The sequence below is a fragment of the Chelonia mydas genome, chromosome 2 (genome assembly GCF_015237465.2).
Source record: "Chelonia mydas isolate rCheMyd1 chromosome 2, rCheMyd1.pri.v2, whole genome shotgun sequence".
NCBI lineage: Eukaryota > Metazoa > Chordata > Testudines > Cheloniidae > Chelonia > Chelonia mydas.
The window spans coordinates 11660109-11683303 of record NC_057850.1 but is presented as its reverse complement, the minus strand read 5'-3'; the positions used below and the strand labels follow the sequence as shown (position 1 = coordinate 11683303).

At 47.2% G+C, this 23195-nt stretch overlaps 1 protein-coding gene across 1 annotated transcript; it reads right to left on the bottom strand.

Moving 5' to 3' along the window:
* Positions 1–1439: 1439 nt before the first annotated feature.
* On the bottom strand, positions 1440–18721 carry LOC122464204. The gene is made up of 2 exons (XM_043538814.1): positions 18675–18721; positions 1440–2543 (listed from the first exon to the last, which is right to left on the bottom strand). The coding sequence occupies exons 1-2, from the start codon at positions 18714–18716 to the stop codon at positions 1512–1514; spliced, it is 1074 nt and encodes a 357-aa protein (XP_043394749.1). The 5' UTR covers positions 18717–18721; the 3' UTR covers positions 1440–1511.
* Between the last annotated feature and the right edge of the window lie 4474 nt (positions 18722–23195).

Here is a 23195-nt window from a genome sequence, read left to right as displayed (position 1 = left end):
GCCTGTGATGGGATGTTAGATTGGGTGAGATCTGAGTGACTACAGAGAATTCTTTCCTGGGTATCTGGCTGGTGAATCTTGCCCACATGCTCAGGGTTCAGTTGATCGCAATATTTGGGGTTGGGAAGGAATTTTCCTCCAGGGCAGATTGGAAGAGGCCCTGGGGGTTTTTCACCTTTCTCTGTAGCATGGGGCACAGGGCACTTGCTGGAGGATTCTCTGCACCTTGAAGTCTTTAAACCATGATTTGAGAAGCTTCAATAGCTCAGACATAGGTGAGAGGTTTATTGCAGGAGTGGGTGGGTGAGATTGTGTGGCCTGCATTGTGCAGGAGGTCAGACTAGATGATCATAATGGTCCCTTCTGACCTTAATATCTATGAGTCTATGAGAAGGGAGAGAATCAGCAGTTAATTCCCACTGATTTCACCTGCAGTCTACAACTTCATTTCTAATTCACTCATTGAAGTTAGACAAAGTAATTGTAAAGGGGGATTCATCATCCACTGGTGTCTGGTTTTGTGCTTAATGCTAGAATTCCTTGCAATTACACCTAACCTGATTATATTTCTATCCTCTGGAATGTGTAGCTGGGGGCTCTCACTCCTCCGTTACCATGATGAGTTTATCTGTAGAGATGGTGGTAATGATGATAGAGGCAGGTTTTAAGCTAACTTATTTAAGCAGTGCTGCTGGTGTCGCCTAGCCTTGCTCTATGCTTTGTCTTCGTCTCTGCAACTGGTCCCTGTCTCTGGGAGAGCATCCGGGAGAGTCAACAGGAAGTGTGGCACTGCAGAGTGTTCTGCAGGACATGGGGCAATTTTTCAACTTCCTGGTGATGCTTATAGAACAGTAATTTCCCAGGCACTACTCACTTGTCTTCCTCACCCCAGTATATTCAAAGCTTTGAGGCTAAAATCAACTTCCACTCTATGCTGATCCGCCCACATCATTACCTTCCTCAGACCCCTCCACTGGCTTCCTCTCCTCCTTTCTGCATTAAATTCATTATCCCCATCACCAATAGTCTCACTGTGGAATGGATTATATTTTATTCTCGAGGTTACTGCGAACCAATGGCTGCATGTCAGATCAGCTATACACTGTTTGCAAGGCACTTTGAAACTAGGGGATGACGAGCCCTGTGCAAATACTTGGCTAACCAATTCATCCTTTTGCCAGGCGATCAGAAATGAAGACGATGCAAAGAGGAGAAGGTTAGAAGAACTCAGGGGCAAACAGTTAATTGTAAGAGACATGAAGAATTCTGGATCTAGGTTGCCAGTGCCCGCTGTAGCACAATGAGGAAGAATCAGAGACCAATGAAACTTTACTTTTATTTCCTATTGTTGCTCTATCAGATGGTAGCATTAGCAGCTTGGCAGGTGGACTATTGAAAGATCGGGCTCTAATGTCCTTTATTGGGCAGGTGAGCCTGTGTCTAATGTTCTGGTGCTTTGCAGAGTTGGACTTGGTATGGGGCAGCATCAGGGAAGAAGTTGGGCATGACGTTCAATCTTCTTCCACCTGAATGATGTCCCCTAGTGCCATCCTTCGTGTAGACGGTCTCCTCACAGTGAGAACTTCGTCTGTCTCGTCTTGGCCAGCGCCCCGCCCCCAGTGCTTTTTGGCCATGTTCTCGAGGAGCTTGCTTGCATCGCTGAGGGTTTTTTGTGTTCGTTGACCTGCGGTTTGCTGTTTCACCTCCTCTGCGCTCAGTCTCGTGGCCTTTAAGGGCTTGGCTTTGCTGAGCTCTTCCTGTTGCTCTTTCATCTGCCTCAGTCTAAAGCGGCGCCGGGCAGCGTCGGGGTTGGGGCTGTGACCATCAGGAACATGTGTGTCCTCATGCAGGCCAGGTGCTTGGAGGGTGTTGCTCTTGGCTTTGGGGATTAATGGCATACCGAATGTCACAGGGGCATCTTCGGTGGCTGATTTTTTATCCAGCTGGGAGCTTGCCTCTGTGGACAAGATAATTTGGACCTCGCACAAGGGCTTGGTGCCTTTAGACGAAAGGGGCCCATCCCTGTACTCTAAAGTTGCCCTCTCACTCAGCTTTATCTTATGCAAGTTCTCCAGTTCCATCTGGGCCAGATTTTTGACCCTCTTCACATGGGGCTCACTGTTAATGGAGCTGGCGCCCACCAGCTTCTGAGCAGCCAGCTGAGCTTCTGCCTGGATACTCATAATCTTCTGGAGCTGGGCTTCTTTAACTTCCAGGGGCATCTCCAGAGGGGCCAACTTCACCGGCCTTTTCAGGGGCAGGTTCTCCAGGCTGCTCACGTCACCTGCATGAAGTAGGCTTGGAGAAATAGACCCCTCTTTTGTTAGCGTCTCAGCCCAGAGTTTTGTCTCCCCTTTGCTTGACTTCATTTCTACAGTGCTGGGAGGAGGAGGATGAAAACTAGGGGCTCTGGGCTCACTCCTGTTCTTTCCACCTGGCAAGAGTAGGACAGGGTTTTTCTCAGGCCACAGGTTCATGACAGTAACTTCACTAACTGTACAGCTGAGCTTGGACCTCAGCTGTTCTTGTGTCACGGGAGCAGCCTGCAAGAACAATAAATGTGCAAACAAGTCATGGTTGTGGATTCCATTCGTTTTTACCTTTAGCGTTTTTAAATTAAAATTTGAGAGCTTGTGGAAAGTGCTGGATGGATGTCCCTGAAGACCAAACCCCCTTAACCACAGAACATCCAGCAGCAGTGTGAGCTTCCCTCACCCCTCAGTGCCTTATGTCTTGTCAGTCTACATAGGAGAAGGTATGTCAGTCTCCATATGCCTTCAGTACTTCTACTGAGCCTAGCTACAAGCCTGCCAGTGCTGCCCGGCATGGCCACCCATCTCTCAGCTGCTCAATGAACTATCTCTGCGCTTTCCTCCACCCTGCCCCTACACTTGGAATGTCCATGCTGAGCACATGGGCAGTGCCCCAGACAGCTCCTCCCTTTGAACTCATTTCTACCGTGCTGTCTGTGAAGAATGCATCTCATTTATGCTGACGCCGAAAAAAATGAAATCAATAACACATAACAACCTCTCTGCCTATTTCTTCTCCCCCTCTTTATGTTCTTCTGTCTCTGTCTTCAATGTCAGCTTCTCAGGGTAGGGACTATGCCTTCATATCTGTCTGGAGCACACTTAGCACATCCACTGATCGACAGTACATAATAATTGTGATGGTGATCTTTGTGATGTAAGAAAGAATTCCTAGCAGGTATGCTCTGTTGTCAAGTGTGCATCTACACTTCTGCTGGGGATGTGATTTGCAGCTTGAGGTGCCGTACCCACGCTAGCTGTACCACAGCTAGATCACTAACAAGAGAAGTGAGGACACAGTGGTGTGGGCTTCAGTGTGGGCTGCACAAGTGAGTAAGTTTCCAGGGGCTGCAGGTGGGTTTGTGCAGCCTGTTCTGAAGCCCGTGCTGCTACATCCCCATAAGAACGGCCATACTGGGTCAGACCAAAGGTCCATCTAGCCCAGCATCCTGTCTTCTGACAGTGGCCAATGCCAGGTGCATCAAAGGGAATGAACAGAACAGGGAATCATCAAGTGATCCATCCCCTGTCATCCATTCCCAGCTTCTGGCAAACAGAGGCTAGGGACACCATCCATGCCCATCCTGACTAATAGCCATTGATGGACCTATCCTCCATGAATTCACCCAGTTCTTTTTTGAACCCTGTTATAGTCTTGGCCTTCACAACATCCTCTGGCAAAGAGTTTCACAGGTTGACTGGGCGTTGTGTGATGAAATACTTTCTTTTGTTTGTTTTAAACCTGCTGCCTATTAATTTCATTTGGTGACTCCTAGTTCTTGTGTTATGAGAAGGAGTAAATAACACTTCCCTATTTACTTTCTCCACACCAGTCATGATTTTATAGACCTATCATCCACCCTTAGTTGTCTCTTTTCCAAGCTGAAAAGTCCCAATCTCATTAATCTCTCCTCATATGGAAGCTGTTCCACACCCCTAATCATTTTTGTGGCCCTTTTCTGCCACTTTCCAATTCTAATATATCTTTGTTGAGATGGGGCAACCACATCTGCACGCAATATTCAAGATGTGGGCGTACCATGGATTTATATAGAGGCAATATGATATTTTCTGTCTTATTATCTATCCCTTTCTTAATGATTCCCAACATACTGTTAGGTTTTTTTGACTGCCACTACACATTGAGTTCAGAGAACTATCTACAATCACTCCAAGATCTCTTTCTTGAGTGGTAACAGCTAATTTAGACCCCATCATTGTGTATGTATACTTGGGATTATGTTTTCCAATGTGCATTACTTTGCATTTATCAACATTGAATTTCATCTGCCATTTTGTTGCCCAGTCACCCTGTTTTGTGAGACCCCTCTGTAGCTCTTTGCAGTCTGCTTTGGACTTAGCTATCTTGAGTAGCTTTGTATCATCTTCAAATTTTGCCACCTCGCTGTTTACCCCTTTTTCCAGATCATTTACAAATATGTTGAATAGGACTGGTCCCAGTACAGACCCCAGACACCACTATTTACCTCTCTCCATTCTGAAAACTCACCATTTATTCCTACCTTTTGTTGCCTAACTTTTGGATAGGAAACAAAGTCCTCACTGTTGTATTTAGTGAGCTACCTATGGTATTGCTAATGTGGGTACATCTACGCTAGCTGCAAGTCACACCCCCAGGTGCAGTGTACACATATCCTTAGACTATAGAGTACCTGCTATTGCCCAGTTTTTTAGCTAGATTAAAGCTAGTGCAGGTATGTCTGAAAGAGCTGCGAATCACTCCCAGGCCTGCAGAGTAGACTTACCCCGGGTGTGCTTTTGTTTCCATCCTACTCAGCTCTGAGAAGCTGGGAAATAACGGTTCATTTGCTTACTCAATTTTGTCCTTTTGCATTTGACAAATGTTGGGTTCCCTACCCCCAGCTGTGTGCAGTGGAGCTGCTAATTAATGCTCCTGCTGTGTGACCTTGAGCAAGTCACTTTTCTGTGTGTCTCTTCCCCTCCTACCCTTTGTCCATGTTCTCCATGGAGATTGTAAACTCCCTCTCTTATATGATTGTACAGCACCTAGCGCAATCAGGCCCTGACATCAGCTGGGGCCTCTAGGCCCTACTGTAAGACAAATGATTTATAAAACACATTAATTTGTTCTCCCTCTGCTGGCTGGAGGGTAGTATTGCAGAAGAGCATGGGCTATTATATTCCACATTCTCTCTAAGCTCATCTCACCAAATCTGACTGTGCATATCTCATGCCTGTCCACCATGTATTTCCAGGTCACCATCAACCGTGGGAATATACTTAGAGTATCTTGGCAACTGTGTGAATTAATTAGGATAAATAAAAATAACATTGTTTCATTAACTGACATCCCTTTATCTCCCATCCTTCTCCCACCGAAGCACCTGGGGTTGTGTACTTCTCCGTAAAAGCAGACCAATACAATGAAAACATCAGTGAAACTCCCATCTAAAATTCAAACACACAAATCAAATGGGGGAGGGGGCACTCAAATACAAATGAGCTGTGAGGAGGGAAGGTAATAGATATGGGGCCCAACAGTGATCATTCTAAAAAAACACCTTGGTTGAAAATTGTTTGAGGTACCATTAAAACCTAGGGATTGAAGGGCTGAGCTGGATTTTCCAGCCGGGGGTAGATGCCACGTATCAATGCCCCACAACACACAGGATCATTCGAAAGCTCATTTCTTTGCTGAGTTGCCATGTGCGGGTGGGATCATCATTTAATAAATGATGGCTAGAGCGCTCCACCTCAGTGTCTCCAGGAACCGAACACAACACATGGCTTCAAAACCTTTCAAAATAATCAGCGGAACCAAACCCAACCTGAACCAAACTGTGCTATAAGGGGCTATAAATTAGAATAGAGTCCTCCCATTAAACAAATATAAAGTGCGGCCAATAAAGTAGTGGCTACTAAACTGCATTTTGTATGGCACATAAAACATCAGCTGAGCCTGTAAATTATTTCCCCTTGCCTCTGCTTTTATATTAGTTTGAGAGAAGTAGGGTTGAGGGGTTAGAGCAGCCCCTGCTGTACTCGCGGGATGGAGTGGGGGGAGGAAGAGGGGAAATTCTCCCTTGGGCAGATTCTGTACACCACCTAAATCCACTAAAGCCCTGCCTGAGCTCAGTGCTTACAGATCAGTTGCACCCTCCGTGACCCTGCACATGTTACTTAATAGCCTCTCAGAATACCCATCTCTAATGTGTATAATACAACCGGAGGCTTAATTAATTAACAGGCCCAATCTTGTACAGATAGCTGCTCCACGCACAGACCTCCCCTTTGAGTAAATGAGAGTCCCGTGTACAGAGCAATTACTTCCTGCTCCTAGGATCAAAGGGGCTGTACAAGAAGAGTGTTTTACCAAAAAGAACATATGTTTTTGTTTGGAAGCTGCAACCATCTGTGTAATTTCACTACTTTCCTCCATGGCTTTAAATTGAAGGTGGCTTCTGTAAAGATGTGCGTGGTAGTGGAAGGGGAGCTATGCAAGGCTGGCTTCTAAACACCAAATGCTTTTTAATTGACCTCTATTTTATCTAGGACCCGGAGGAGATCTTGTTACCCAGCGCAGGTACCAGAGATGTGTATGCCTGTGGTGATCGCTTTACCTGCATTGCAAGGTACTGCCTAAACAGCTAGTTCACATAGAGAGGGTGGGATTTTCCAAAGAGCCTCAGGGAACTAGATGCTTTTTAGGATCCCACACACAAGCTGTGGGGCTTGCCCAAGTAAGCCAGGAATGGGTCCTCTCAGACCTGTGCTATGGGGGGGGGGGGGGCAGGGTGCCCTGCCTGTGTGTTTGCCTCCCCATCCCGCTCAAAGGGATGGAATCGGGCATCTTCAAAGCACTACCCCCTCCGCCCCAGTTGCCTGGGGATTGTGGGGAGTGGGGGGCAGGAATGATAGGCCGAGTGCATTGCCAGTGGGATACACGTTGGCCCCCCACAGCACCCAACAGGACCTTGGCCAGAGAGGTACTAAAAAAAATCCACCCCCCCCCGAGTGACGTAGTTATACTGACCTAACCCCGGTGTAGACAGAGCTTGGTCGACGGGAGAGCTTCTCCTGTCACCATAGTTACCGCCTCTTGGGGAGGTGGAGTACGGGAGAAGCATGCCTATCAGTGTAGTAGCATCTGCATCACTGCCACATTTTAAATGTAGACCTACCCTGGGTCTTGGGGTCACCTGTCCCTGCCAAAGGTTCTGCATTGCCAAGGAGTGGGGTGGGCAATAGGGGGTCATGAAACCATGCAAATCTTGGAGAATCTGTGGGTTTCGGGAGCCAGATCCCCCTGTCATGTGAGGGAGGAGGGCAGACCACCCCACTACGTAACTCCATATGTGAATCCTCATGGAGATTTCCTCCCTTTCTTGGGTTTGACCTCAGGAAGGGCTAACCTGATCCTGGCATTATAATGTACATAGGAACATTAGGTACATCACATTCGATGGGCTTCCTTTAAAAAGCACTGAATTATATTTGTCTTAGTTGCGCTTGTGCAGTTCACTCACTCTGCTGGCTAGGAGCAAATTTATAATCTGCTGTAAAAAAAAAAATCAACAACCCTAACCCCTTCCTTAATAAAACAAAGTATTAAATCCCATTGCTGCAGGATAATCTGCAGCAATAAGCAGTTGGCTGTTACACAACTCAGTCACTTTTCTTCCCATCATCGCATGGAACGGTTGAGCATTGCGGTTCAAAGAGGGTGACAGGGATACTGAAGCACGCAAGTTCACAGATCAAATCCCTCATCTTATCTGGTTGAAAGCAGGGCCAAGAGACCAAAGAGTCCCGAGGTTAAATCCTTAATTAACTCAGAGCCATCTTCAAGATGCCCTGATTCGCCATGTGATCTGTGAAATCCAGAAGTGCTGGTCCCTAAGCCCCTGAGGCACATGGAGAGCCATTCAATGGGCTGTCATGCAAAAGGCTGTCATGTCGGACAGGAGAGAGGAATGATTTATTTTAAAGGTTAAAGCACAGTTGTTTGAGCACACTGCAAATTATGCAGGTACAGTGAGTGACTCTGATCACTCTGAATGAAGATAATGCAACATAAATATGGCCAGTGCTCCCAAATAACTCCCAGAACAGGAGCAAGCAATGCCAAGCATCCCACTACATTCACCAGCCCTGCCAGTTGTCCTAGGGGAAATATCAGAACAGCAGAAACTTCCATCAGCACATCGGCACTCATCACCTCAAACCATTTTACATGATGATGTTTTGGGGGCCCAGTGGATGCTGGATAAGCAGAGCTGGAAGGACACTGTATAATCCTGTTCAGAACCAATTGACCACAAAAGCACAGGGATGGGGAAAATGCCAGGCCTACCCGAGGACATAAATACACATAAAGCAGCGGTTCTCAAACTGTGGGTTGGGACCCCAAAGTGGGTTGCAACCCCATTTTAATGGGGTCACCAGGAATGGCTTAGACTTGCTGGGGCCCAGGGCTGAAGCCTGAAGCTTGGAGCTGAAGCCAAAGCCTGAAGGCTTCAACCCTGGGCAGCAGGCTCAGGTTACAGGCCTCCTGCCTGAGGCTGAATCCCTTGACTTTCAGCTTTGCCTCTCCCACCCAGACGCTGCGCCCGGAGCAATGGGGTTTGGGTTTTGGCCGCCCCACCTGGGGCAGTGGGGCTTGGGCGGGCTCAAGTTTTGGACCCCCTTCTGGGGTCATATAGTAATTTTTGTTGTCATAAGGGGGTCGCGGTGCAATGAAATTTGAGAACTCCTGACCTAAAAGAATATACTACACAACATTACACAACTCCTTCTACAGTGCAAAGGGAGCGAGGCTCTGATCTCACACCAGCATAAGTCAGAAGGAACTGTTGGCCTCAGTGGAGTTATCCGAGTGACCCTGGTGCAGCAGGTTCAGAACCAGGCCTGTGGAGTCTTTGCCTTGAGAAAGATACCATGAGTATACCCTCGCCAATGCTGAAAGAGAAGACCCCCATGTTGCTCTAGAGAAGTATGAGCGGATGTTTCCTGAAGTTCCCTTGTGGGTCTGTTAAAACAATTTCTAAATAATAACAACAGCAAGCAGGATTTTCAAAAGTGCTTAGACAGGATGGCCCAATGTGTGTGTGTGGGGGGGTGTCACTAGCTGATGACTTGAAGGACCTGGGTTCAAGTGGCTACTCCACCACAGATTTCCCATGTGACTGTGCCCTAGTCACTTAGCCTCACGGTGCCTCAGTTCCCCTTCTGTAAAGTTGGGCTGAAAGCACTTCTCTCTTTCACAGGGGTGTTGTAAGGACAAATACATTGAAGATAGCAAGATGTCCAGATAGCATGGTGATGGGGGCCAGATCAGTACTGAAGACAGACAGATATTGGGTGCCCAACTTTAGACACGTTAATGAGGCCAGATTTTTCAGCATATGGATGTTCTGAAAATCAGGCCCTTTCAAAATTTCCCAAGTTGGAGATCAAAACATGGAGGCCCCCAAGATCACTAGTTGCTTTTGGAAATCTTTGCCAATAATACTGAGTGTTTATGGGACACTTTACAAAGGTGGGTATCGTTATCCCCTTTTTATGTGGCTTCCTATTTGGCTAGGGATCAGGGCATCACAAATGTTATGATACACTTAGTACGCACTGCAATTGCATTCTAGAATCAATTTTTATACGTTACGGAATACATTTTACAGGTGATATTATAGGATCTGGATTCACGATAGTTAACTCAGAATGGTGTAGTGTGGGCTTAATTAATTGGTGTTTGTAAAGCTTTTGAGGTCGTTGAATGAAAGGGGCTCCAATACCGTTATCATTCCTCTCCTCCCCATTGTTCTAATTGCTTTGCTAGGTCCCCATCACATGCCTCAGGAGAGACACTGCCACTTCTCACTTGGTTTTCATTTATAAGAAACAGAGAGAATGTGCACCTTGTCCCACTCACACGCTTCGCATGTCACGTGGTCTGCCAGTAATACCAAAATGGTGATTCTATCATCCAAAAGCTCCTGTATCACTGCTTAGAGTTACACAACAAGGTAACTGTTTTGTTATTTAACTCTTGGCAGGCTTTTTCCAGTTACTTTATCCACCCACGGTGTTATTTAGTAGAGAGACCATGGGTCTAACTCCAGACATTCTCGTGTCCCAATCCTGTGCATTATATTGATCCCTGTATGACCTTGGGTAAGTCAAGTAAGCTAACGTTTTCAAGCTTCAGCATGTAACTAGGGACCCAATTCCATATTTAGACCAAGAGTGCCTACGTTTAGCCTCCTAAATCCACACTTAAGCATCTAAAATAGTGACATGGTTTTCAATGAGAGCTGCTGGGAGCTCAGCACTTTTGAAAATCAGCCCATGTATTTATGTGCCCCAAATAAAAATTTAGGAGCCTAGCTTTAAGCACACAGCTTTAGATACGGACTTCTTGTTCAGAAGTGCGGAGCCCCTGCAGTTCCCTTTCACTTCAGTGGGACTCCTTGCAGGAGTAAAGGTCTGCACATGCAGAGAGGACCAAACTGCAAAGTTCAAACCCAACCCTAATGCGGCAGAGTATATCTTAGCGCGGGCAAGAGTTTCCCACAGCCGCACGCAATCTGTAGAAGCAGAAGAATGAAATGCAGACTCGCCTTCTAACTACCAGCTGCTTCAGAGTAGCAGCCGTGTTAGTCTGTATCTGCAAAAAGAACAGGAGTACTTGTGGCACCTTAGAGACTAACAAATTTATTTGAGCATAAAGCTTTATGGTGCCACAAGTACTCCTGTTCTTTTTACCAGCTGCTTCGTCACACACACAAAAATTCATTCCCCAAATGATAGTGACACAAATAGAACTTACAGAGACTAATAAGAACAAGCTTCCTTCTATAGAATTTCCAGTTTTTCTCCGTTTAGGACCTGGCACTATAAAGCCAGCCAGACGTAGCTGCTTGCTACAGTGGAAATTCCCATCTAGAAATTAATTTGTTCTTCACCCTCGCAAAGATAAGAGAACCCAGTGCTCTGAGATCAGTGATAGCCGCCCAGTCTACAGTACTCCTTCCGTCTTCCTGTTCTAAACTCGCTCCGTAGCCTCAAATAGATCCCGGCAAGCAGGCCCAAGTTTTCTCATACCCTGTCTGCAAGGAGAGGGCTGAATTTGAGGAGAGATTGAAGATTTTCAGGAATTGGAACAAAAGGTTGCTGCTCCCAAGCAGATAGCTCAATAGAGGCAGAAAAATAATCTCTTGGGCCAGACTCTCTGGTTAGCTGAGCTATGCTTAGCACAGGGATGTAGTGGAGGTGGCAATAAGTTACATTTACGTTCTCTGGGGTCTCTGAGAAGTGGTGTGGTCACTGGCATCACATCGCTTTCACTAGATGCACGCAGTCCCAAGGAACAGTTCTAGCAATCAGGGGATCTACTGAATATAGCAGCATCCTGGCTGGCTTCCTTTCTCCCAGAAATGCTCCCTGCACCAGGTTGGCCATGGTTGCCACAGGAGCCTCGAAGGGGGCACTGGAGAAACCCTCAGGAAGTCGGCTTCCCTGATTTCAATCTGCTTTATACCAGGTGACCAGCCAAAGTCTACCCTGCGACTCAGACCCAGTTCCTTTAAAGGGTGGTGTTGAGCCTTGAGCATTCACTTAGCTCCAATAATTTTCCATCCCTCCGGACGTGTTCTGAAGCTACTGCTCACTCAGAACTGTCACTCTGTTAATATGGTTTTCACGTGTTCCTGTTCGGCTGCAAGCAATGAGACAATGTTATTGCAGTGTTGATGTTAAAGCAGAAGTAACTCTTAGCACAGGAAATCTGCTGACACTTTGAGAGCAGTGGGAGAACCAATGCAGCTTCTTTGCCAGAAGTTATTCAAACACACCTGGGAGTCTGTAGCTTTCTGACTTCTCCCTTAAAACATACCACTTTCTTGTTGAATTCTTAAGGGCCAAGGAGGCAGGAAAAAACCCATCCACTTATCCACGAATGCCCTGGACGATGATAGAGTTTGATGTCTCTCCTTTCCCAAGCTCACCATCTCTCCCACCCTGTCCCCTTCCCTCTTTGTGGGGAGGGAGCTTGATGTAGCTGACAGAACATGTGGCTGGTAGTTAGGTAATTCAGTTCCCCTGCCACTGACTTGCAGCATGGCCTTGGGAAGTCACTGAACATCAGTGTGCTTTACACTTACTGAAGATCTTACAGCGTGTTTTTGCAAGAATAGGGATGTCTCTTAAACATGATGTCCTGGCTCTATTCTGATCAAGGGAACTATCCATCCTCTTCCTACCTAAATTCCTACCTGTAGTTTCAATTCAAAGCAGTATTTTTCTTCACGTCCTGTCCTAAGCTGTTTAGCATTGTTGTGAACTGTTATGCAGCCGTTGTGTTCCACTCAAGAAGTGGCTGCATTTCAGTGATAGCTGGATTCCTGTGCGTGCAGTTTGGAAAATGACATAAGATCTTCCAAATGGAAGGCAGAATACATTAATCTATGGCATGAATATATAATACATGTGAAAGTAATAACTGTTTATGTATGAAACCGATTTAATATATAAACAGGGCCAAACCACACGGTGAGAGAGTTACTCACAGAGCACCTACTGAATTCAGCTTTTTGGCAGTTACATCAAGTAGCGATTGGATAGAGTGACTAAGTGGAAACACTCTGGATTTGAATAAGAACAGAATAAGCCTCTGACAGTAGCTACTGTACTGTTAAAACAACCAGACTCTCTCAATAGTAAATCTACCCAAACAGAAGAAACCACCAATGATTAAAAAGACCAGTGAGAGCGTATAACAGCATCCCCCTGCTGCTCCATTCTCACTGACGTCAGACAAATAAGATTAAGTAAAGACGTGCTCAGCTACAGTAAACCCTTAAACATAGCCTCATATTGCAGATATTGCCAGAATCTTAGCCCCCACTCTGCCTGCTTTGCTGAGGCAGTGCATAGTGGCAAGTAACCTCCCCTAGGCAGGCAGCTGATAATTCCACATGGCACAGAGGGACCCTGCTCCCTCCTACCCTGCACAAAAGGGGCATGCTGGGGTGGGCAAACTAGGGATGGAAAGGTGCGGGGTGTCCCATCTGCTCCCAGGTGGCACATTGATCCCTAAGTTGCCACTGCACCTGGCATACTTTAAAGCATTCTTGAGGCTGCTTTAAGTTGTACTGAGAGTTGTTTTGGCCCCTGGATGGTCCAGGATCGGGGGACAGAAAGATTGTTTAGGGTCAATTTCCCTCAGCTTTGACAAGTGTAACCTGGACTCTGCTGAGAGCTCCGGGGCTCATAGAAATGGTGCCCTGGTCTGATAAAGAATAACAGACCAGTGCAAAAATAACCCCAAGGGCTCACCAAATGCTCGGTGACATGCAGCTAAAAAACAGTGACCACGGGTGCAAAGCCTGCTGCCTGACTAATGAAATGAGCGTCTGTTTAAAAGGTGACATCACCAATATCTATACCTCTATTAAACTGCACAAACATCCAAGAGAAAACACAGTTGGGAAGAAACAACCTAAACCAAACTGAATTCCTAAGCAATCCAGGTAGGACACCAATCAGCAAATGAAAACATACACCCACAATAAATGTCTAACCCCCAAACACATGCAGTGCCAGACCCACTCCCACTGTAGCTCGTGAGCATCAGTGACTGTGGTCAGGCCATTTGGGTGAAATCCATGACCATGCGGGTGCCAGCAAAAACCCTATGCCCCACTTAACCCTCTCTAAACGGGGCTGAAGTGGGACTCAAATGGTGGATCGGCTTCTGCGAGGCCTCAGCACAAGGCACAATTTCATCCTGCATTTAACCCATAGGTTTTTCCCTGTGGATTTAGTAGGTAACGTGTGTTTCTAAGGGCTTTTCCACACAGCTAAAGGGACCAACATAGCTAACCTGGAATAGCTCCTTATGTGAACACACTATTCCAAAATAAAAATCACTTTCTGTGCTGGATTAGCTAAATTATACGAGACTAGCTCTAGCAGAAGAATAGAGATGCCAGTCAATGTCTCCTATGTAGACAAGGATTAAGATATTTTTACTGTGAAACAGTTGGGGCCAAATTCTGCTCCTGCTTTTGTTCCTCCTCTTCCTAGCAGATACAAGCAGGCTGGGTCCTGCTCATTTCCAGCTGCTTAGCGTCTAGAGCACAACTCTGTGGTGCCTTGAAGGAGAAGGCCGGTGCTGAGGCCCCGCTAATCACATTATACACAGGGTCCTGACCCTACACTCTTATGACGCTTGTAGCCTCATCCAGAGCCATGTGCTTCGGGGTGCCAGAATCCCTTTCAGAGCTTTACCCAGGTGAAAGACTCTTCTCTCTGAGGTTCCTCTGGCTACTGCCCATCTCTTTCCAGGAATCACAGCCAAGCTTTTCAAAAGCCACCAGTGATTTTGCGTTCTTCAATATTTTGGTACCCAGTTGGGGACAACTTAAAGTGGACTGGTTTTCAGAGGAGGGGTGTTGAGCACTCCCTGAAAATCAGGGCTCTTTCAGATGGCTCAAGCTCAGAACCCAAAAAAATGAATCCCGAATTGCTAGGCACCTGTGAAAATCTTGGGCACTATCTGCAAATAATTTCAAGAGAGTTCTCCTCTGTCCCCAAGCTTTTGGGGAGAAGAGAGGACCTCAGGGTTTTGCCCACCATGAGACTCCATCTGTGGCCAACATAATGTTTTGCTTAGACTTTATGGGAGGTCTGTCTTCATCAAGCATTCAGTTACAACCCCCATTTACTGGGTGTGCTGTGTGCATGCCTGGAGAAAGAAGTCGTTGAACTAAGGTTCCAGTCTGGCAAATACTTACACATGTGAGTAACTCCATGCACGCAATGACGTGAATAGTCCAGTACGCTTGAGACAGCCTACTCGTGAGTGGCAGAGGGCAAACACAAGGCCTATGCAGCCCTTAAGTCCCAGATAAGACCTTAAAATGGGGCTTAAGTGGAGCCAGGGCCTTGTCCTGACCCTCCAGCACAGGAGTGAATTTCACCCCATGTGAGTAAAGTACTCACGTGTGCACTTGGAGGCTTGGCTCTCAGATCTATGCAATGCCATTCCTTTCATTCCAGTCAAACAACATAATATTCAGTGTCAGTGATTTACCAGAAATTTGCTCCCTCTCAGAAAGATCACACAGAAACCTATCTGGCTCTCAGCATCCAATGACCTTACTTCCTAGCACCTGAAAATTGCTGCTCCTCCCACTCTGTTTCCAGACAGATTTTCCTCCGAGCTTCCACACTCCACCAGTGATGGAGACAATTTCTTCCCCTCCCAGCTGCCTTGGACAGACTTTTGGTTTCTCAGTGACTGAAAGGTGCATCAGGTCATCTCCGTCCGATAGACCCAGGTCCCAAGAAACCTACATTAATTCTCCCCTGACAATATTACCCATTCCAATTTCCTGTGCTGCTGTTTCATGCCATCAGAGTACACTGCATGGCAAAGTCTATCAGAGCGTAATATGCTTATGTAAAGGAAGTTAAAGCTATTGCATGGGACTTGTCTTAGCTGGTGGTTAGAGGGCAAAGAAAGGGCTCTGATTTGCTTCTGTCTCATATTCTTGAATCATGAGTTGAAAATGGGGAGGAGGTGAAATATCAGATCCTCTCTGGCTGCTGTAGGTACCATCAACATACCTATCATTGAGCAACCCAATTGGTTGGGTAGCCAAAATAGTGTAGGTCCATGCGAATAAGTGCCGTATAGGTTTGACTGTGCTAGGAGGAGAACAATGTGACTGCCTGTTCTCTGTTTGTGAGACCATCTCCTCAACAGCAGATGCCCATACCAAGTGGAAGTACAGTACCGCCCACCATTCATGTTGGGTTTGTTACAGATGGGGAAACAGAGGCACAAAGTGACTGTGGCTCTGATCCAGCAAGGGACTGAAGCACATCTGTACCTATAAGCAGGTAAGTGTCCTGCTGACCTTGCTGCATCAGAGCCTAAGCGACTCTTCCAACATCACACTCTGGCAGAAATGGGTCCTAGCTCCATATCCCATCTTCTTCTCCATCGCCCTGCCCTATCTCCCCAGTTGCACCCTCCATCCCAAGAAGCCATGTGCCAGAGTGAGAGAGTTTTATCCATTTTGATGCTTTTAATAATCCAACCTCCCCTATGGGCTTAATACACGAATCTCAACTATTATTCATTTTCCTACCCTATCTGACATATCAGGCTTGGTTTCTGCAGCTCTCAGGCAAATGAGGCAGTGATTAGATGGGCACAGTTGATGCCACATGCTGGTTCTTGTTGCCTTCACTAAAGATCATGTTCCACTTCACTAAAGATCACTTTGAACAGCTCCTTCACTGGAGAAGGAGGAACGGCAAAGGGGTCAGGCGAGGCTGCTAGCATCATTCAAGAGGACCTATGGTCACTTCAATGTGACAAGCAGCACCTTGAGTAGCAGGGATGAAACTATTGTCTCTGAATATTTATTAGGTTATTTTAGGCCACTAGACTCTACTTCTGATGGCTGGTTAAGAAGAGCAGCTGAGCTGCAGTATTCAAATCTAGATGCCAACTAGCAAGGCCTCCAGTCATGGTACAGATCCTTCTGGTATTGAAATGAGAGTGAACAGACATCGATATAAGTGCCATCTGAAGGCTAAAATCAACCCTCCACCTCTTCAGACTGTACTACTGTTTTTTGGGGTCTTTTGCCACACCCAGAAACTTGTGAGAAACCAGCAGCATGCTTCCAAAGCTACCATGATTCTAGGGTGACCAGATAGCAAGTGTGAAAAATTGGGACAGGAGGTGGGGGGTAATAGGAGCCTATATAAGAAAAAAACCCAAATATTGGGACTGTCCCTATAAAATCGGGACATCTGATCACCCTACATGATTCACTGCTGTGCCATGCTATGCACGTACAGTACGTACGTGCTGCCGGGTAGCCACTGAGATACAGCAGGGGTCCTGGGCTCTCACTGGAAGGGTATATTGTGTAGAACACTACACACCCTGCCCTCACCATTCTGCCCCTGCGTGTGCCATGCAACTACTGCTGCCCTTTGCTGTGGGACAGAGTGCTGTACAGTCACCCCTCGCCCTTGCCACACTTCACACGCTACGGCCCCACGCTGTGCAGAATCAGGCACTGCTTTGCCAGGCTGCGATTAAGTCTGTGCCGCACAGCAGGGTACAGAGCACCCTGGCTGCTGCGCCACACCATGAGAAATCCACACGGCTCTATTATCGTTGCTGGGGCAGAGCATGATGCGTGCGATTCACAGCACACAGGGGCACAATATTTGGCCATCTGGCTAATATAGGGAAAGTGCCAGCTTGGGAATCCAGGCACTTACGCAACTCCCTGCATTTTCAAGGTGTTATTCTAATCTTATTCTATCAACATAGCGAAAAAGCCACGTGACTGGACCCAACAAAACCTAAATAGTAAACACAGGTTTTCCCAAAGAGGCATAACCGGTCTCTGAAGAGCCAAGCTGATGCCCAGTGGAACTGCAGCTAGGGAACTCCAGATTCCGTTGCATTCTTGGCTTCTACTGCCCTCTCTGTGCCCTTTTCTTTTGGCTTTTTTCCTCCTGATTTCTCTTTCAAATGCTGAAAAATGATGCAATCGTTCTCCGGCTGCCCCCCCGCATTAAACCATCCAGTGCAGTCCTCTTAGCCCTGAGGTCTCCTAAAGTACAGTAGGAAGAATCAGGCTGAAAGTCCCCATTAAGACTTTTCTCAGTAATCAAAGTCTGGGGGATGGGATAGCAGCAGAGCTATTTGCCTCTAAGTCACTAACCTGGCCCATTTTGGTAGTGATGGCGGTTTTCTCCTCTGGGAGCTTAAGTACAGCTGCTGGTTCTCAGGGGACAGATATCCACATCAGAAAAAGTTACTAGCATGTTTCTGTTATGGAGAAGTCCTACAGAACTGACTAGGAATGAAACCAGTGGGATTCTATAGAAATGGTGCCAAAAATGTACAATGAGTTTATTAGAGAATTCTCATTGCACCGTGCTGGATGGTTCACAAATTCAAAATCATTTCCTGTTAAATTCTGTAGACTTTCCCCATAAGGATTGGCACTAACTGGCACCCTTCCCGGCAGATGCCAAAGGCTGAATGGCCATGGAGACCAATTTACTTTTGTATGCTGAGAGTTGGTCCCGCTAAGTGAGGACATTGGTGGAGGAATGCACAGGCAAATCCTACACTTGCTGCTATATCACCATCCTTTTCAGGATAGCTAGAGGACTTCAGGCCTGTCAAGCCAGCACCTTTTGCCAGCACGAGAGCACTCTGTCACATCCTGGATACCACCTGAGCCCAACCCGAACATCTTTTAAGCCACTGGAGACACTTCTTCCCAGAGGTTGTTCCTGCTCCGGCCACCAGCTTAAACTCCCTTTTAAACCAATGCTTTTTGGGGAAGGTTTTAATCTGTTTTTACTGCATATGCTGCACTTTCAAATCTTTACATCATCCTTCCGATGGTAATGCAAGTGCTGGTTCAATGCCCCATTTACCAAGTACGGTAGGATTAATTTTGAAGGCCCTTCTGCCCTGATCACTCTTATCAGCCAGGGCCTCCTGTCTTGCTCTCAGCTTTTTTCCAGGCAACATTTTTAAAGGCGAAATTTCATCATCTCGCTAAGGCAAGAATCCCAACTCATCAGCAAGACCCCAGCCGCTCCTATACTCACCAGCCGGCCTGGCAGTTCCTGTTTTGCTCTTTGTTTTATCATTCCCAGCTGCGTCTCCGGCTGCCAGCGAGATTTATGCACTTCGCTGTGTTGGAGCTGCCGTTGCAGTGTGTGCTGCGGCAGAGCGCCTCTCTTCACTGGGGATCAACGAGGGCTTTCAGGGCTAAGTAATGGGAGGATTAGGGTCAGTGTTTATACAGGCACTTAGGAAAATTGGTCCAGGTGGATTCTGAATGTCAAAAAGACAAGTGTGAAAATGGTGTTTTCCTCTGATTTCCCTGAATACTCCCTCTGCTCCCATGCTGTTTTTTTCTCCTGCCCCCTTTATCTTTTTCTTCCTTTTATTCTCTCCTTGTTTCTTTTCTCTCCCCTCATTCTCTATCTCCCTTCCCTTCTTGGTTCCCTCTCTTTTCTGCCTCTGTTACTTTCCTTCTATCTTGTCTCTCTTTCCATTTGGTACTGGAACAACCTCTAGTCACACGGGTCACAATTTTTAAAATTTGTCTCCTACAGCCCTGTTTTGGCACCTACATAAAAGTGGTCTGAGTTTCATAGGTGCTCAGCACCCAGCAGTTCTCACTGGGGCTGTGGGTCCTCAGGACTTCTGAAAATCCGGCCATTTATACTGTAACCCACCCCACAGCCAGGTGTCACGGAGCGCCAGCTACGAAGTGGCTCAGTGCTATAGGCACTCGGAGCACTAGGCTCAATAGGCTGCACCGTCGGGGGTTCCCAGGAACACTCGTGGGTGATAAGTAACAGAGAGGGCGCCTTCACCAGGGCCTCCAGAAAGAAGAGGTGCAGATACCCGCAGCACCATTGCTTCAAATTACAACATAAAGAGCAAAACAACAGTTCCCAGCCCAGCCCCTAGGGGCCGCTCAATCCACCCATGCAAAAGGAAACAAGATCCCAGTTCCTAAGCTCTAAATCTCGGTCCATGCAGCCCTAGCTACCAGAATGCTGCTGCCAACCTGCTACTCCTTCTCTCCCGTAGCTGCTAGCGCCCTCCCGCGCCTGGTTCCCTCTCCCCTCGGACTGTGCCTCCTTATGGCATTCTGTGCTGGCTGAATGTTGCATTGTGGGTTAGCAGGTGCCCAGTAATGAGCCAGCAGGTATGGTATTGTATGATATTGTGGGTGGAATGTGCCCTGCAGAAGGGGAACACTGATTTGACTTATCAGTGCCATACCAGTAATAACCACAGGAGCACAGAGCAACTAATGACCAGTGGCAGCTCTCCTTGCTCACAGAGGGCCAAATCCCAGCCAGCGCTTGGCGCCCACAACTCCCAGAGAAGTCAGTCCCCGCTCAGGATTTGGCCCTAAGTGAGGATCCTAACAGGTACCGCTCTGACAGTAATCCCCATTGCGGCTCCAGAGAAAGCAAAGGCAGGTGTCTCCTTGTCACTGTCACTTTAAGGCTGGGTCCTGGAACCAGGGCACATTCTACAGGAAGGATTTTACATCAGCCTAGTTAGAAAGCGACGCATCATTGGTGGGAAGAGGGGGGCACCCATCCTGCTTCAACTCACTCCCCCATCACACATACTGAAACCAGCAACAGCATTTGCATTGGTAGCTGTCTTCACTCTCTTCTGTCTGCCAGCCCTGCAGTGCCTCTGATGCCCCCAGAGCTCCTCAGCCTGCTTATTCCCCCCCCCCCCCACCCCGCTGCCTGAGCTGGCACTAATGCCCTAAAGCTTTTGTCAGTCACAGCAGGAATGGCACAGGTAATCCTTCAGGGATGGCTCAGCTCTGCTCCAGGCAGAGGGCAAACATGGGCTCAGGAGTGATGGGAAATACTCCCAGACAACAGGAGAAATGAGTTAATTCCATTTGGAGGAAGGAGGGCCGGGGTGATGCTAAGCAGGGAAAGACGGGCATCAGGCTCCTAATTACTCCAGGTGCCGGCTTGTCTTCTCAGGCTCTTCATCACTGTGTAAATATGAGACCCCAGCAGAGACACGTGGATGATTGTGGGGATCTCTGGGGGCAGGTTCTAGGACTGCGCTTACCCTCTCTGCTCTTGTACAGAGAGCTCTTTACTCTGAGAACCCTCCATCTTGGAACTTTCTTACACCCATGGAGGGCTTTTTGTTTGGTTGATTTCGGAAGTGGGGGAGGACATCTTGAGCCTCCCTTTTAGAGCCTGGAGCCTGGGCTCAGCCTTGTGAATGAGTAGAGGGCTCTCAGCCATCACCCTTAAACATCAGCATTTCTCATCAGTTACTATACAGAGTGCTGGGTGAGACGGTCTTGAGCCTGAGCACACAGGGGAACTGTGAAATCTCGCTTAGCTCTGAGTGGTAACTGAAGGTAAAAGCTGCCTTTTCAATGAGAAGCATGCCAGACTGGATCTGTTTACAAGGCTGGTGATGACAGGACTCACAGCCTCAATGCTTCTGAAATTAGGCCTCTGACTCCAGATTCCAGATAATTGCATATAATCGTTGCCCAGGTGCTAATGTAGGATAAGTATGCGTCCACGTTTCAACTGGCCTATAAAAGTGCTCCTGAAAAGCTCACATTTGGTTTTGTGAATAGGTTAGTGTGCTTGCAAACTGAGTCACATACAATGGTGAGTAGGATTACCCAGAACCTATGGTCAGGCCTGCGGTTACCCAGTTTGCACACACCAGAGTCTGTTGTATGGATAAACACAGCATTTGCACGTGCATACATTAGCTCATGTAAGATCACTACATTTGCTTCCAGCAATTCTTTCTGATTCTTTGTATCTGAGTAGCACCTAGAGGCCCCAGTGAAACTGGCCCCATTGTGTTATCAGGTACATGCAGAGCACCGAAGGGACAATCCCTGCCTAAAGAGTTTAGAATCAAAATAGACAAGACATAGGGTGGAAGGGGAAACTGAGGCACAGAGCGAGGCAGTGACTTGCTCAAGGACACAACAGGAAGGTAATGGCATAGCCCAGGTCTCTGGGCTAGTAGTCCAGAGCCCAATCCACAGAACCACACTACCACCCAGTTCTGAGGCCAACTCCTAAATAATTGTTGTTCCTAACATTCTCAGTTCTCCTTTTCCTTCCCTATCCTGTGGATGGTGATTGTACACCGGATCAACCCAGCTGACTCTGGTTAGCTTCCATGAAAGACTGAACACATGGGAGAGAATTGCCAGTATTAGCAGGGCTGGCCTTACCATGAGGCGAACTGAGGCAGCTGCCTCAGGTGCCAGACGGTGGGGAGGGGGCATCACTAGGACCCGGAGTTTCAAAGTTTTGGCCCAAGTGAGGGGGCATGAGGGCGTCATTTGAGCTCCCTGCCTCAGGTGCCAAAACTCTGTGGGCCGGCCCTGAGTATTAGCAAGTCCACGCTCATACTTTTATAATGTTACCACAGACCGTGTGAACCATCTCGGGGTGCTGAGTACCTTCAACTCCTCTCGAATGAGGATCTGAACCAGGCTTGGAACAGAGGGCAGACACTGGGCCAATTTCCCAGCAGAGTGGATGCAATCAGGCAGTGAGAGATGTAGATGGAAGAGACTCAGCAGCCTAGTGCCTCTATTCCAAAACCAGTGAAACAAGAAATATGACTGTCCCAGGCTGGAAAAGAACATTTACCGCATGCAGCTGCTGACATAAAGATCTGAACTCGAAGCAGCATTATGGGAGGTGTTTCTTTAACGGAGAGAGTCACCTCTCGGCTATAAGACTTTCTCACTGCTTTGCCAGGATCCTTTCCACAGCTAATACAGCACAGGACAAGCCCTTGAGCCCCAGTGAAGATGGGCCATCCATTTATTTGGTCATTCAGAATTCTGTCCCTCGCCACCCCCAATGTGTTTTGCCTTTGTTGTTTGTTGTGCCTCAGCTGGGCAGCCCTGGAGTACACCAAGAGGAGAGATTGACTCATCATTTGGAAAAGACTAGCCCAGACCGGGATATTTCAATACCAAAAAGAGGGAACTATGTGTCTACATAGATTTTTTAAGCAATTGTTCTGTTTAATGAGAACCAACGATGGGATAACGCAGCTTGTGAGTTTACATTACATACTAGTTAAAAACCTCTGGTGGGGGAGGATCTTGGTGCATCTATGGTGGGATTTTCAAAAGCACCTAGGTGACTTAGGAGCATATGTCCCAGTAAGTCTCCTTTGATTCCTAAATCCCACCCTAAATGTCTGGAATAGTCATGTCTTGTTTTAAAATGCTCATTGGAGTAGAGGTGAAAGGTGCCCCAGAGACTGGCAGGTGAGATTTTCAAAGCAGATGGAAGATGTGTCTAATTCCCTTGGACAGCTCTGTCTACTCCCTACCACAGCACATGTACAACAATGGACAACTATTGGCCAGTCATCCCCATGAACCCCATCCCAACACTCTGCCATGCCATTACACCTGAATCCACACCTATGGGAATCCCCTCTAGGAGTGACAGGGTAGTGATTGTTCCAGGTTCATTCCAATTCAGAACAGACTATCATACAAGTAACTGCTAATTGGAGGTAGTTGTCATGGCGGTTTTGTCATGGAGTTATCCAAAAACAACCAA

Excerpts from the sequence above, each read along its gene's own strand:
- LOC122464204 (XM_043538814.1), bottom strand. The coding sequence starts at position 18,716 with ATGATAAAACAAAGAGCAAAACAGGAACTGCCAGGCCGGCTG. Across the intron at positions 2,544-18,674 it reads AGGAACTGCCAGGCCGGCTG|GCTGCTCCCGTGACACAAGA; the intron begins GTGAGTATAGGA and ends TTGTTCTTGCAG.